Source organism: Geosmithia morbida, assembly GCF_012550715.1.
Source record: "Geosmithia morbida isolate 1262 chromosome Unknown scaffold_2, whole genome shotgun sequence".
Lineage (NCBI taxonomy): Eukaryota > Fungi > Ascomycota > Sordariomycetes > Hypocreales > Bionectriaceae > Geosmithia > Geosmithia morbida.
Genome location: NW_023336189.1, coordinates 16,242 through 31,024, shown reverse-complemented (window position 1 = coordinate 31,024; position 14,783 = coordinate 16,242). Strand labels below are relative to the sequence as shown.

The 14,783-nt window shown below is 55.8% G+C and overlaps 5 protein-coding genes across 5 annotated transcripts; 2 read left to right on the top strand and 3 right to left on the bottom strand.

Moving 5' to 3' along the window:
• Positions 1-79: 79 nt before the first annotated feature.
• On the bottom strand, positions 80-1,283 carry GMORB2_3653 (uncharacterized protein; the record flags this gene model as incomplete). Its single annotated transcript, XM_035465629.1, has 3 exons — positions 80-748; positions 817-1,185; positions 1,275-1,283. 3 exons carry the CDS (start codon positions 1,281-1,283, stop codon positions 80-82), a joined length of 1,047 nt encoding a protein of 348 aa, XP_035323466.1.
• A 2,518-nt stretch (positions 1,284-3,801) lies between these two features.
• On the bottom strand, positions 3,802-4,863 carry GMORB2_3652 (Conserved glycine-rich protein; the record flags this gene model as incomplete). Its single annotated transcript, XM_035465628.1, has 2 exons — positions 3,802-4,397; positions 4,713-4,863. 2 exons carry the CDS (start codon positions 4,861-4,863, stop codon positions 3,802-3,804), a joined length of 747 nt encoding a protein of 248 aa, XP_035323465.1.
• A 1,629-nt stretch (positions 4,864-6,492) lies between these two features.
• On the top strand, positions 6,493-7,582 carry GMORB2_3651 (uncharacterized protein; the record flags this gene model as incomplete). The annotated part of the gene is made up of 2 exons (XM_035465627.1): positions 6,493-6,578; positions 6,631-7,582. The coding sequence occupies 2 exons, from the start codon at positions 6,493-6,495 to the stop codon at positions 7,580-7,582; spliced, it is 1,038 nt and encodes a 345-aa protein (XP_035323464.1).
• Positions 7,583-7,819: 237 nt separating this feature from the next.
• GMORB2_3650 (uncharacterized protein) lies at positions 7,820-9,583 on the bottom strand (the record flags this gene model as incomplete). The annotated part of the gene is made up of 1 exon (XM_035465626.1): positions 7,820-9,583. One exon carries the CDS (start codon positions 9,581-9,583, stop codon positions 7,820-7,822), a length of 1,764 nt encoding a protein of 587 aa, XP_035323463.1.
• A 406-nt stretch (positions 9,584-9,989) lies between these two features.
• Positions 9,990-14,598, top strand: GMORB2_3649 (cleavage and polyadenylation specificity factor subunit 1; the record flags this gene model as incomplete). The annotated part of the gene is made up of 4 exons (XM_035465625.1): positions 9,990-12,102; positions 12,164-12,648; positions 12,701-13,946; positions 14,102-14,598. 4 exons carry the CDS (start codon positions 9,990-9,992, stop codon positions 14,596-14,598), a joined length of 4,341 nt encoding a protein of 1,446 aa, XP_035323462.1.
• Positions 14,599-14,783: the final 185 nt, after the last annotated feature.

Genomic DNA, 14,783 nt, shown 5'->3' with positions numbered 1-14,783 from the left:
ATTGTGTTTGCATACCTTGCTGCATCCATTCTCTAGCATCTTCACACATACACATCCTACATATGGCACCGGCTATCCTCTAATCGTCCCACTCGTTGTTGCGTACCCCGCTCGACGCAGCGGCATTCTGGTCGCGGTACCGGTCGCCGCTGTCGTCGTCGTCGTCTTCGTCAATCATGGCACGCGCCAGCTCATCCGGATCCTTCATGCGAGCGTCAGGGTCGACGGGACCGGTGATGCCCTCGCTCTGGTCCTCGTGCTCATGGTCAAGCACACCGTCGTCCGCGCTGATGGAGATGCCACGCGCACCCCATTTGGGGCGACTGCCGCCGCGGGCATGGCCGCCACCATTGCCCAGGGCAGGTCCGCTCTCCTCGTCGTCATCGCCGTGGAACTGCGGGGCGATACGGCCGAAGATGGGACGGAGGAACCAGCTGCGGCGCAGGTCGTCGGCGTCGACGACGCCGCCACCCCTGAGCTTGACACGCTGGCGAGTGTAGTAGACCCAGGCAAAGTCGACGTAGAGGGCCGTCTGGACGATGCCGAAGATGACAGACGTCTTGCTGAGGCCGTGATCGTCCTTGTCGAGGCCGCGGACGATCCAGTTGAGGCAGTAGAGGGCACGGTAGGAGCCCAGGGTGAGGAGGTAGAAGGAGTCGATCACGGTGGGGACCGTGGTCTGGCGCAGGAGAAGCAGCTGGGGCAGGACGCAGACGGATTCGAGTATCTCGGAAAACACCCAGAGCCACTGCAAGTTGCATGTTTTTGGTCGTTTTAGTTCCAGTCTCATCATCGATGGGCAGCGATAGTACTCACGTGGATGAAGCCCCAGTAAGCACGCTTCTCGAGAGCGAGCATGACGAAGGGTGACAGGACCAGGGAGCCGCCGAGAATGATGGCGCCCAGCTTCCATGCAAACTCACGCTCGCGTGTCCGGGGAAACAGCCACTGCATGGCACCGAGAATATAAAACGACGAGGTAATGTAGAAGACCTTGAAGATGATGTTCCATGTCGGCTCGTGCTTGCTGCTGTCAAACAGGTCGAGGTAGCGCGTACAGAAGACGCCGGCGTAGAGCATCTGCGTGATGAGGGACACGCCCTCGGCACTGCGATTGCGGTGGATCGACAGGATCAGGATGAGCTTGGAGAGGAAGTGGGAGATGTCTCCCGTGATTCGGAATATCTGCAAACATGTCGGTGAGCTTTTGGGAAGGGAGGGCTTGCCCTCAAACGAGAGAGGGGGGGGTATAAGGACGGCTTCCTAAAACGTACGTTCCACATGGTGGGCCGAGGAGGAGGCGAGATCAACACGCTCGCTCACTGTGACCAAGAATGAGAGAAAGACGACTGGAGGGGGTGGGGGAGAGGTTATCCCTAAGGAAGGGGTGATCCGGGGTCCCGAGATGCCGAGTGGCACTTTGCGATGGAGTCCTCCTCGGTCTAAAGTTGGAGGTCGATGAGGTTGTAAGGAGACAAGATCCGGGCCGAGATGCTGCCTCAGGTGGAATAAGGTGGTGGTGACGTGGATGGAACAGTAGCTTGCGTCAGTACCAGAGTCCACTAGGTCTGGGACTCTGGGCTCTGTCATATGGCACTGGGGTCTAGCCTCTACGAGTAGGCTCTAGGTCATCTAGCGTCCATCTCTTAGCGCCTGAGCGTCCGGCGTAGCAGCCTAGTAGCGGGCCAGTGTCGACTGTAGCCCGTACATGTTACCAATACTCCGTAGTCTGTGCCAAGCGGTTGGCGCAGACCGGGGTGACGAACCCCTTCCAGGTACGGCCCTACTAACTGATACAGTCAGTCTAATCTGTACAGGTATCATAATGCAGCTATAGCCTAAAGGCCCTGCTAGTATCATCATTACCCTACACGGGCAACTTTGTGCTTCCTGCCAGCGACAGCACACGATGACCCGTAGACGTGAAAGCAGTAGTCTCTGCCTACTGGGACGTCCTGGATCTATGAGCAAGTGTCCCGGTGCTTGCTTCTTCAGAAGAAGAGGAAATCTATCTACGAGGTTATCTACAGATGTGAATGTGGCAGCAGCAGCCAGAGGCTGCTTAGTCATGCATTCTTGGCTGCCACAACCTTCTACGGAGTGATACATGTAGTATAAGCGTCGTAGGTATACGATTACTCATTATCACACCCGTGAACACGCTTGAGTAAGATTCTGCTGGTAGTAGTAACTCGATAATACCCACTCGTCACTACCTCAGGAGATGAAATACTATGATCGTTGTGCTGATCTCTGATAGAATTACGCAGAGGTATCCACTACGATGCTTCTGCACTGTTCCCTAGACTAGTAATAATACTTCATGCTTGTTATAGCAAACATGAAAGCTTCCTCCATATGAGTATACTCAGACAGAAGACCTTCTATCGTCAAGGACCTACTATTCGCTCCTCTTGTGAGGGGCCTCTATTGTACCGACCATCCACCCTTCAACACTGACAGCCTCCTCCTCGGTAGCCTCGTCCTCGACAGCCTTATCCTTAACTCTAACTTCCTCAACGTTCCTCTTGCGGAGGTCTCTACCGTACCAGTCATTCCACCCATGGAGGCGAGAGCCATGACTAGGGGCACAGTGTATTGGGAACACATGTTGGCGAGCAATAAGAAAAAAGTAGATTGTGGATTGCAGATTGGCGTCTGGAGGAAAATACTCGAGTGGCAGGATGATTTGTACAGATTACTTGGTTCAGATTTGACACGCCAACCTCATCCGACTCTCTTCTCTCTCTTCTTTGGCAATGAAATTTTCTGTAATGGGTATCACACGGGTTTCCCGTTGAGGTATCATCTGTGAGTTCCACGTGCCATTGCTCTCTGTACACACACAGCCCCCTTTGTTAGATGGAAAACCTCCCATGTTGCGTTCCCGTCTTGCTACCTAACACGTTCTGCATCCCCTCGACACCCTTTCCCAAGCTCTGACCCTTTCTCATGACAATGCTTGGAACGCAAAGCAGAGAGGCCTCCGAATGTAAGCTTCCCATTGGCGGTGCTCTGTGGACAGCAGCAAGCAATATTTCCCATACAGCCGTATAAGCAGGTGGTCAAGACAAGTACCTATGAGAGACTCTTAGAAGAACAAGGGTTGCCGGACTCTCTAGAGATCAGAGAAGCGTAGATATTGTTAAACTTAGACGTGGGTATTCTGGAATGACTGCGACGCTTGACCGTCTCTCTCACACAGTCTTGTCCACGGCGTCTCTGTGCTTCTTGATCCTGACATTGGTTTGGTCCCGCACGTAGACGGCGGCACCACTCTCCGACGTATTTCCTTCTCCTGTAAGCAGTGTGGTTTCCTCCGAATCGCAAGCCATCTCTTTGGGTAAGCACCTTTCCACCGTCGTGAGGGCCCATCCGGACTGGAACGTCCCGTCCGATGCCCTGATGGACTGGCAGGATGAGCACTGCGTGCAATCCATCAACAGCTACATGTGGCGCGTCCTGCACGTTTCTGACGGGACTGTCCCTGGGCCGTCGCCCGTGCTGTATGAGAAGGTGCAAGGGGGGGGGGACGGATTGCTTTAAGGGGTGTACCGCGTAGGGATTTAGCAAATCACAAGTCCGGCTTTTCAACTGGTAGGCAATCTTCAAATCAGAAGTCAAGGGAGCATTAAATAAAGAAGAACCGTCGTTGCCAAGGGTATCTAAGTCTAACTCATCATGGATGGTGGAAGATTTCCAATCCAAAATATCAAAAAGCAAAGAGAGAGATGATGAAGAATGAAAAGACAAAGAGGGTTTTTGGAGAAGAAAAAGAGAGAGAGAAATCTTCCTCTCTCCTTAAAAGAGCACAATGGCACCGACAGCCAAAGCAGCGGCAGGCCACACGCCAATGGCCGAGGCCAGTCTGGCAGCCGCATTGGTGAGGTACTCCTCGTAGTCGTCCTCGTCGTCGGACTTGAGGGTGGTACCGTTGGGCAGAGTGCCGTTTACGACGATGATGTCCTTTCCGTCGCGCTTGGTGACGTTGACGAGCGTCTTGTTGAGCTTGGAGTAGTCACCGTCGCCGACGAGCTCGTCCCAGAACTCGTCGTCGTCGATCTCGTCGCACATGCACACGCTGTACTGGGCGCACGAGCACTCGATCTGGCGGTCCTCGTCGCGGTTCGAGGTCCGGTTGTGGTACCCGTAGTGGTAGCCATAGGGCCCGTAGACGAAGACCGGGGTCAGCCAGAGACCGGGCCAGTAGGTCATGCCGGCAGGGGACACGGGACCGCGGGGCTGCACGCCGCTCGGCGTCGCCTTGCCGGCCGTGTATGGCACCTTGGCGCCTCCGCCGTAGTAGGCGCCGCCCAGGAAGGTCGGCTGCGGCCCGCTGCCGGGTCGCGAGTACCCCCCTGCGTTGGACGTGCTCTTGGTGTTGTAGTAGTTGCTGCCTGTCGTGTTAGCCCAGCCGCGCCTACCGTCGAGCGACGCTTCACTCCGGCTCGCTGCCATGGCCAAGTTATGGCCGGCGCCATCGTCCGTCTTCGAAGGGGATCGATGTGGTCGACGTTACCTGACACTGTTGGAGCGGCTGCTGCCGCTGCCGCTCTTGCTGCTGCTGCTGCTGCCGCTCTTGCTGCTACTGCTGCCGCCGCGGGAGCCGCTACCGCCTCCACCGCGACGCTTCCATACTCTGTCGGACTGGTCGTCTTCGGACTGCTGCCCGGCATCGTCGAGCTGTGTGTCGTGGTCCAGTTTGGCGGCACGTGTGTGTATCGGTATGGGTATGTTGACATCGGCAGCCCGCATGATTTCTCGCAATGTGGGGTCGATGTCGTTGCGAGCAGCTGGGCGGATGGCGCTGGCCGATACGCCCCCCAGGAGGAGAGACGCGGCGAGCGCTGGTCCGAATCTCATGATAAAAGAAACTCTTTTGTATATGTGTGCTGTTGTTGCTTGTCCTTGTTGCCCGATGCCAAGTCTGTGCGTTGTGGTTGTGGGGCGGATCTAAGAGGTGGGTTGTGGGAGAAGTGCGCAGCTTCCTTTGCTTTTTTTTCCTCTTGCTCAATCGACAATGAGACCCCAAAATCTGTCACTTTGAGCATTTAAGCAGGGATTTGAGGGGAATGAATGATGTAGTGGAGAAAAGTTGAGGAGAGGGATGCCGGCCATTTAATAAGAGTGCATGTTAAAAGGACGTCAGGTTTAATATTGGGTTATTGTTCAATCAAGCTCTGACTTTTCGACAGGGGGGGGTAAGAGGGCGCGCTTTATGGGAGCATCAATACTCGTATTACGCCGTAGTATTTCTGCATGATAATGACATTTCCCGCGTACAAGTGGCACATGTAATACAGATAGTAATAAAGTACTGCTAGTATTTGTCTAGGCAGGTGGCTCTCGTACACAAGATAAAGGAACTGAATTCAGTTGTCCCATCCTGTCAGTCGCCGAGATCGGCATCAACAATTCCTTTCATGTCTTCATAGTGCTTTCGACTTTGCCGAACAAGTTACGTCACAGCCATATGATATCATGACTGTCTACTCCAATATTTTATTGGACTGTGGCGGCACAGGAAGTGGCTGATCAGCCGTTCCTATTCTTCTCCTCCTTGAATGTGGGATAATCTAGGGAACTCGGTAGACTGATAATACTAGATGAACAAGTCCCCGTCGATCCCTTCGGTGAGCACTTGGCACGGAAATGAGCTCGTACCGCTTATCACGCTCCGGTTCTCTCACCTATCCCCAGCCGCACCTAGCGCTTATGCATCCCGCTGCTCCCACCCATGATCAGATGACTGGTCGCCACGTTACGGCCTTGGTCGAGGCCCTATTGGGTTGATAATCTGTCAATAAGATTATGGTGAGAGCACGCCTCTCACCACGGGAAGTGGCGGTACATTCGAACTTTTGCGGATGTGCCTAGCGGTGAACCTTGGGCCTTGACAGACCCATGACTCTTCTGGAATAACAGAGCCTGCAGATACAGATATAATTATTATTATATTCCATCCGGCGGTTGGGCACCGTGTGATGATACCTGGGGACTTGGCCGCCGTCCCGGTCTGTCGGCCTTGGAGTACGCCCAGTGGGGGGCGGGGGGAGAGGAACCTGATTAGACCTGGCTCGGTTAGCATACGCTCGGATCATCGGACCGATATTGACAGGTAAAGTCCCTGCATCTCTTCTCTTCATAGACGCCAAATGTGAGAATCAGTGTGATGTGGGGATGGTAATACCTACGTAAATATTTGCCTATGCGACGGGACGATGAATGAAGCTGGCCATGATGACTCGTGATCAATGTAGAGGTGGAAGGAATGGTTCTATAATCGAGATGCCCGCTGTAATATATGCCCCCTAAACCAGAGGCTCCCAGGGGCACTTTACAGCGACATCCACACTGCGGGGAACATGCCCGCCAAGAACGCGACTTCTGGTGACGGGGGGGCGGATGGACCTCATTGATTCTCGAGGTTGGACATTCAACACAGCATCAACCGCATCCTTCTCCTGATTCATTAACAGATGAATCTCCATCATGCCGAACGAGATCGACAAATCCATCCTCGACCGCCTACAGGCCCTCCGGAGTGGCAGTCCATCTGCTTCCCCCCCTCCGACAAGGTACGTCATTTTCTCACCATTCATGGTATGAATTCATGCTACTGTACGAAAGACTACTGGACACTCACATTGGGAAATGGAGAGTCAACATTGACCTCATCCAACGAAATAAGACCCCGACCAGAGAAGACAGCCTAGCTGCACGGCTCAAGTCGCTCCGGATCCAAGACGAGGAAGCCTCCGCGGCATCACCCTCATCCACCAGAGCCCAGCTATCAACGCCCCAGTCTAGTCCAGCGCCAGCATCGGAAATAACCTACGACAAGGATGGCGATGACGTCGATGCCGCATTCCAGACGGATGACCAAACCCTCGAGGAGCTGCTAGGCGACATCGGCGACGGATATGACTTTACCGCGCCCGACGATGACGACAAGGTCAGGGCTCTCCTCGACGAACTGGAGGACTCGATACCCCACGACGACGCGGACAAGGAAAAACATGGCTCCGAATCTGACGACTCTGACGAGGATATCATGAAGCGTGAGATAGACGACGTCATTGCCCGTCTCCGCGACGAGCTACAGGTTCAAGGTGACGATGACCCTCAAGAGCAAGACGCGAACATCACACCATCAGACTCGGCGCTTGACCTACCCTCTGTCCCCGACGCCGCGGCTTCACCGGGCCCCACGTCCATGGACGACATGGCAGCCCGCTTGTCAGCTCTGCGTACATCGTCCCCGCTGGGCGGGGACATGCAGCTCCCCTCTGTGCCCACATCCAGACCGATCAAGGAGCCGAAGCGGCTGAAGTCGCGCAAGGGCTATACAGACGACGACGTCGATTCTTGGTGTACCGTATGTCTGGACGATGCTACGCTGCTGTGTCTGGGCTGTGAGAACGAGGACGAGACCAAAGACGGCGATCCCTATTGTGCCCGGTGCTGGCGCGAGATGCACGTCGGTCCGGCTTCCACCTTCGACGACAGGTCTCATCGTGCTGTTCAGATCAACAGGGCGCGGAAGAAGGATAAGGAGAGGGTGGCACTTAGTGCTTCATAATAATGATGGCAATACCAGTAGCTTTCATTCTCTGTTTAAAAACATTCTTATTGGAGATAACCTTGATTTTCCGTCGTGTACTATTTTCCTAGCCCGACAGAAGGAAAAATAATTCGATGAAAAAAAACAAAAATAACAGACACTGCCGTGCCAGAAACATGCATCTGTCGACAAATGAAAAGACCCCGTGAAAGTTTACCTTTTTTATTATCATAATAAAAATACACAGATGTTAAGTTAAACATCGCTCGATCTCTCGCCACTACCTCGGCTCCCTCGGACGTCTTGCCACGTAGCGCCGAATCGACGTCCTGTCGCCGCAAGAAGGCTTTCTTGCTCGTTCGTCTCAGCATCCTCGTCAATCTCGGCTAGATTGAGTTTGGGCGTGCGGATGACGGCCGTCACGAGAACAATAAAGAATATACCCAAAAAGGCAAATTGCGCCCAAAAGTCAATTACCCCAAACAGAGGCCACGTAACAGTGATGCGGTTGAGGAACGTCGACATGACCGACGGGGTGCACACGTCCTTGGCGGCCGGATGCTTGAGCGCCTCGGAGCAAGGGAGGACCATGTCTTTGTTGTTGGAGCAGTCAGGTTGCGCGCCCGGGTACGCCGGGCCGTTGGTGCAGAAGGTCTGGGTACCGTACATGGCATACTGCGGCGCCATCATGGTGGCCACGGCATAGTTGATGCCCAGAATCATGAGGGCCAGCATAACCGTGGCCATGAGGAGCGCCTGCGGTGCCGTGCGTCCACGGCGCATCTGGAAGACGGTGACCCATAGGAAACGGACGCCCACCGTCGCCACGCCTGCGATCGACCCGCCAAAGAGGAGCAGCACCAGCAGCGCCATGAGGACGTAATCGATAGGAAATGCCTTAGCTGACTGCAGGAAGATCCAGTTGAGCGGCTGGAAGACGTGAAGCTTGCCCAGAATGTACCCGCACTTGTGCTTGCACACCGAGTTGGTCGCCTTGTCGATTCCAGTGATGAGCATCGATACCCAGATGAGGACCGAGAGCAGCACCAACAAAATCCCGCCCAGCAATTTGATGGGCCGAAACACGGCGCACACTTTGAGCCAGCTACGGTGCAACTTGCTGTGTCCCTCTCCCTGCGCCTCGGAAGCCAGTCGTTCCCTTCGGACTAGCGTTTGCTCCTCTCTGACGAGAGCATCCAGCTCCCGGCGCTCCTTGCGAGGCAAGTCACCCTGGCGACCTGCATTGCGCATCTCGATCTGGCGCTGCCTTTCGCGGTTCTGCTCCAGTTGCGACGATGTCGTCTCCTGAAACTTGGGGGCAGAGATAGACGGGGCTGATTTGATAAAGGAGATGGGCAGGAGGGCAAGCCCGGCTGCTGTGTAGAGAGAGTATAGCAGCGTGCCCAGGGTGATGAGCAGGCCCAGCCCGAACGCGAGAGCCTTCTCGCCATGATTCTGGGCGATGAGCTTCCTGTAGTAGTCCAGGTCCCAGTGCCCGTTGTCGGAGTCACCACCAGCGGCCGGGACGAAGAAACCGAGGAGGAAGAGCACGACGACTAGGGCGACAAAGAAGAGGGTGTACTTGGCTGCGGACCAGAGTCTGCTGACCCACGACCGGCCCTCTTCCTCAATCTCGATCTCGTCGTACTCCTCATACCAGAAGTAGGTGAACGGAATGACTATTAGGCAGAGGAGAGCGTCAAACGTGTACAGACAGTAGTATATTATCTTGAGCGTTAGTAGAATGTGGTCGACACGCTCGGGCGTAGCCCAGTCCTTTTTGGCTCCCAGCGTTGAAGAAGCTGTAGCTGATACCAATGCAATATCAACAGGCAGGAGAAGGACTGTTGCGAGGAGAGCTGTCAGACTGAGCGTGGCGACGAAGCTGACGATAGCTGAGCGTTCCCGAGGCGTTTGCCAAGTAAAAGTGGTGATGGTGGCGGCAACGAGACAGAGCGCGGCCGCAACGGCGTACGTCACCCATATGAGACTGGTATGGACGAGCCCGGCATCGGCCATGATGGATGTCGTAGGAGGAGATGCTATGAGAATTGTATTATCTCTAACCCGTTATATGTTATGAAGAGATGAATCGATAGTTTCTTCTGTTGTTAAGGGAAGAAAGTGGATGACGGAGCTTGGCCAAGCGTGTCTGACGCAATACAATTCACAGCTGTTGACGCCTAACCAGTTTCGGTACTAGTTTACTGTGTTAAATATAAGACAATTGGTACAGGGCGAGCAAAATTAGTACACCCCTACTCTCAGCCAAACGCTAGCACCAAGCTCGCGTCTTGCTTTTTGACAGGCCCTCCATTCATCTGCCCATAGCTCTCTTATTCAACAACTTTTTTTTGCAGCCACATACGGAGAACTATTTCTTTAGTCTCGTATTATACGGTGGGATAATGGTCCTGCTGCTGCGATGCAGGCCTACACCGAACTTGCGGCGCCCACTGCCGTCACCCACTCCTTGACGCTGCCTCTGACGTCTGCGATGGCCAACAATCTTGTAGTAGCCAAGGGTTCACTGCTCCAGATATTCACGACCAAGACGATCCCGGCCGAGATTGACACGCAAAGCGACAATGCGACGTCCGGGGACTCTTCGAGTGCCACCAAGACGGGCGACTCGTCCTTTGACCCCCGCGCGAACGATGACGAGGGCCTCGAGTCGTCGTTTCTAGGCGGCGGCGATTCCATGCTGATCGCGCGCGCCGACTGCTCCCCGCATACAAAGCTCGTCCTCGTCGCCGAGATCCCTCTGGCAGGAACAGTCATTGGTCTCGCCCGCATAAAGATTCGCAACACTGCCTCTGGCGGCGACGCCCTGCTATTGGCGTACAAGGCGGCCAAGATGTGCCTGACCGAGTGGGACGCCGAGAAGAAGACACTCGAGACGCTCTCGCTCCACTACTATGAAAAAGACGAGACTGACGTGGCCCCGTGGGAGCTGCCAATCGGCGAATATGTCAATCACCTCGAGGCCGACCCGGGTAGCCGCTGCGCAGCTCTGAAGTTCGGCCCTCGTAGCCTCGCCATCCTCCCGTTCAGGCAGTCCGAGGAGGATCTAGAGATGGACGACTGGGACGAGGACCTCGATGGGCCTAGACCTGTCAAGGAGAACGGAACGGCCGGGGAGAGTGGAGAAGACGGAGGTAGTGTAGGACCTGCTCACGCACCATCATTTGTTGTCTCTCTCCCCATGCTCGACCCCAGTCTGCTTCACCCCGTACATCTTGCCTTTCTGCATGAATACCGGGAACCCACCTTCGGCATTCTGTCTGCCAGTAGACCTCCCTCGGCTACCCTCAACGCGACAGATTACCTTACCTACAAAGTGTTCACCTTGGACCTACAGCAAAGGGCCTCGACAACAATCCTGTCCGTCACCGATCTACCCAGGGACCTGTTCAAGGTTCTCCCCCTGCCGGCCCCATTAGGAGGCGCTCTTCTTGTAGGAGAGAATGAGCTCATCCATTTTGACCAGTCTGGCAAGCCCAACGGCGTCGCTGTTAACCCCATGACGAAGCAGGTCACTTCGTTTAACCTGGTTGACCAGTCCGACCTCGAGCTGCGCCTGGAAGGCTGCACTATTGAGCCTCTGTGCGTCGAGACGGGCGAGTTCCTCATCATCCTTAACGATGGCCGCCTCGCATTGTGCCTATTCCACATTGACGGACGCACAGTAACGGGTATCAGCATCAAGATGGTGGCGGCTGACTGCGGTGGCCATCTGGTCAGAAGCAGTGCGTCGTGCGCATCCAAACTGCCTGGCGACGCCGTGTTCATCGGCAGCGAGTCAAACGACGGCATTGTGCTCGGCTGGACAAGGAATCGGTCGCAGGAGAAGCGCAAGAAGTCACGTATCATCGATAACGACCTAGCCGCGCTAGGCGTCGATGACGCGGACCTAGACGATGTAGAAGAGGATGATGACTTGTACGGCAACGACTCAGGCACTTCCAAACCGTCGGCGCAGGATGCTCATGGGAACCATAAGTCGGGAGACCTGACGTTCCGCATCCATGACACGCTGCTCAGCTTGGCCCCCATATATGACGCAGCATGCGGCAAGCCGGCCTTTGTCCCGGACAGCGAGGAGGCGAAACTCTCGGAAGGCGTCACAGCCAACCTCGAGCTCACATGTGCTGTCGGCTCGGGCAGGGCGGGATCGCTCGCTATCGTGAACCGCGAGATCCAGCCGAAGGTGATTGGTCGGTTCGACTTCCCCGAGGCCAGGGGCTTCTGGACCATGTGCGTCAAGAGGCCTGGCCCTAAGTCTATGGCTGCCAATGTGCCCGCCATCAATGATTATGACAGCACCGATCCTTTCGACAGATATATGATCGTGGCTAAGGTAGATCTGGATGGGTACGAGACATCGGACGTGTATGCCCTTACAGCAGCCGGGTTCGAGAGTATCAAGGATACCGAGTTTGAGCCTGCAGCCGGGTTCACGGTGGAGGCAGGCGTCATGGGCAATCAGATGAGGATCATCCAAGTTCTCAAGTCGGAAACTCGGTGCTATGACGGAGGTGGGGAGACAAATCTATACGTGACGCAGTAGAGATGCGATTGACTAACTGGAAACCTTAGACCTTGGCCTGGCTCAGATCCTCCCCATGCTCGACGAAGAGACAGGCGCCGAGCCTAGGGTTCTCAGCGCCAGCATCGTTGACCCTTACCTGCTACTGGTTCGAGATGACGGCAGCGCTTTCGTTGCACAGATGGACAGCGCAAATGAGCTCGAAGAGGTTGAGAAGACAGCAGAAGCCGAGATTCTAACCTCAAATAAGTGGACGACTGGATGTCTGTACAAGGACACTACCGGCCTGTTTCAGGAGACCCAGGGTGCTGTTGGTGAGAAAGTTGTCATGTTTCTGGTCAACTCGGCTGGCGCACTCTATGTATACGCCCTGCCCGACTTATCCAGGCCCATCTACGTGGCTGAGGGCCTGTCGTGTACGCCTTCGCATCTGTCTGCCGACTATGCCGTGCGCAAAGGCACGCCTCGCGAGATACTGTCACAGATTGTGGTGGCTGATCTTGGCGACAAGGTCTCGCAGACGCCGCATCTCATTGTAAGTCACACTGTCCACCGATACTGTTCCTATCTTGCTCACTCCTTTCTAGCTCCGCCACACCACTGATGACCTGACGATATACGAGCCTGTCCGCTACCAGGCCGACGGGTCGGACTCGACGCTCTCGTCAACCCTGCGCTTCAACAAGTGCCCCAATCCGGCCGTGGCCAAGAGCCCCCCAGACGAGACGGATCAGGACGACTGGCAGAAGCCGCGGTTCGTGCCGCTCCGCGTTTGCCCCAACGTGGGCGGGTACAGCACCGTTTTCCTGCCGGGCCCGTCGCCAAGCTTCGTCATCAAGTCCAGCAAGAGCCTCCCACGGGTGGTGGGTGTACAGGGGCAAGGGGTCCGAGGCATGAGCCCGTTCCACACCCAGGGTTGCGACAGGGGCTTCATCTATGCCGACGCAGAGGGCATGGCGCGCGTGACGCAGCTGGCAGCCGACACGGACTACGCACAGCTGGGACTCTCGGTGAAGAAGGTGGCCATGGACACGGAGGTGCGATACGTGGCGTATCACGGACCCAGCGAGTCATACGCGATCGGATGCCTGAAATACGAACCGTTTGAGCTGCCTCGCGATGACGACTACCACAAGGAGTGGTCGCGCGAGACGCTAGCCATGGCACCTCTCGCGGCGCGCGGCGAGATCCGACTGGTCAACCCGACGACGTGGACGGCCATCAACACGGTAGAAATGGAGCCGTGCGAGACGATTGAGTCGATGCGCGCCCTGCTTCTAGAAGTGTCAGAGGAGACACGGGAGCGGCGCATGCTCATCGTCATCGGGTCAGCCACGTCACGCGGCGAGGACCTGCCCACCAAGGGCAGCATCCGCGTCCTCGACATCGTCGCCGTCATCCCCGAGCCAGGCCACCCAGAGACGAACCGTCGACTGAAGCCCGTGGCCCAGGAGGACCTACCGCGCGGAGGCGTCACGGCCCTCGGCGAGATCGGCACCCAGGGCCTCATGCTTGCCACGCAGGGACAAAAGACCATGGTGCGCGGCCTCAAGGAGGACGGATCCCTACTCCCCGTCGCATTCCTCGACATGAACTGCCACGTCGCCAGCGCGCGCGTCCTGGCGCGTCCGGGCCTGTGCCTCCTCGCCGACGCGTTCAAGGGCGTCTGGTTCGCAGGCTATACCGAGGAGCCGTATACCTTCAAAGTCATGGGCAAGACGGGCACTCACCTGCCTGCACTGGTGGCGGATTTCCTCCCCCAGGGAGACGACCTGTCCATTGTTGTGGCCGATGCCCAGGGCGAGATGCACATTTTTGAATTCAACCCAGAGCGTATGTTTTTTTCCTTTTCTTCTTCTTCTCTTCTTTTGCTCGCGTTCTACTCCATTTCTTCTCCATCTTTTTTATTTCTTTTCGTCTCCATTGTTATTTTTCTTCTTTGAAAGAAAGAACAGAGAAATTACTACCTCGACTAACCATGCATCCAGACCCTCAATCCCTTCAAGGCAGCCTCCTCCTGCACCGCACGACATTTTCCGTCGCCCCCAACACACCGACATCATCCATTCTCCTCCCGCGCACCTCGTCATCACCAGCGTTCTCGTCCGATCCGTCACCGCACATCCTCCTCCTCACCTCCCCGACAGGCCACCTCTCCGCTGTCACGACCCTGTCGGAACCCTCCCACCGACGCCTCATGTCCCTGTCCAACCAGCTCGTCTCGGCGCTCCCCGCACACGGCGGTCTCAACCTGAAGGCATACAGGCTGCCTGGGACTAACGTTGCCAGGGAAGGGCCCGTCGGCGTCGATGCTGCTGCCGGTAGAAGTGCGACGGTCGTTGACGCGGGTATCCTGGCCAGGTGGGCCGACCTCGCGGCTGCCAAGAAGGCCGAGCTGGCGTCGCGTAGCGGTTATGATGGTGTCGCTGAGGCGAGGGCCGAGTTGGCCGGTATCATAGGTTGGAGTGGGTTGGAGTATTTCTAGACATGGCGTACATGGTACCACTATGGACGCAATGGATGAAACTCGCAATATCAACCTGGTTGGCAACGAGAGTGTCTAATCGAACCAGTTTTGGCCCCATGAAACTATCTTAGGTGCGCACTAGAAGCATGGAAATATAGCTAGCCCCCTCTCAAGAGTACAATATCATTATACGGAAGAGGGAA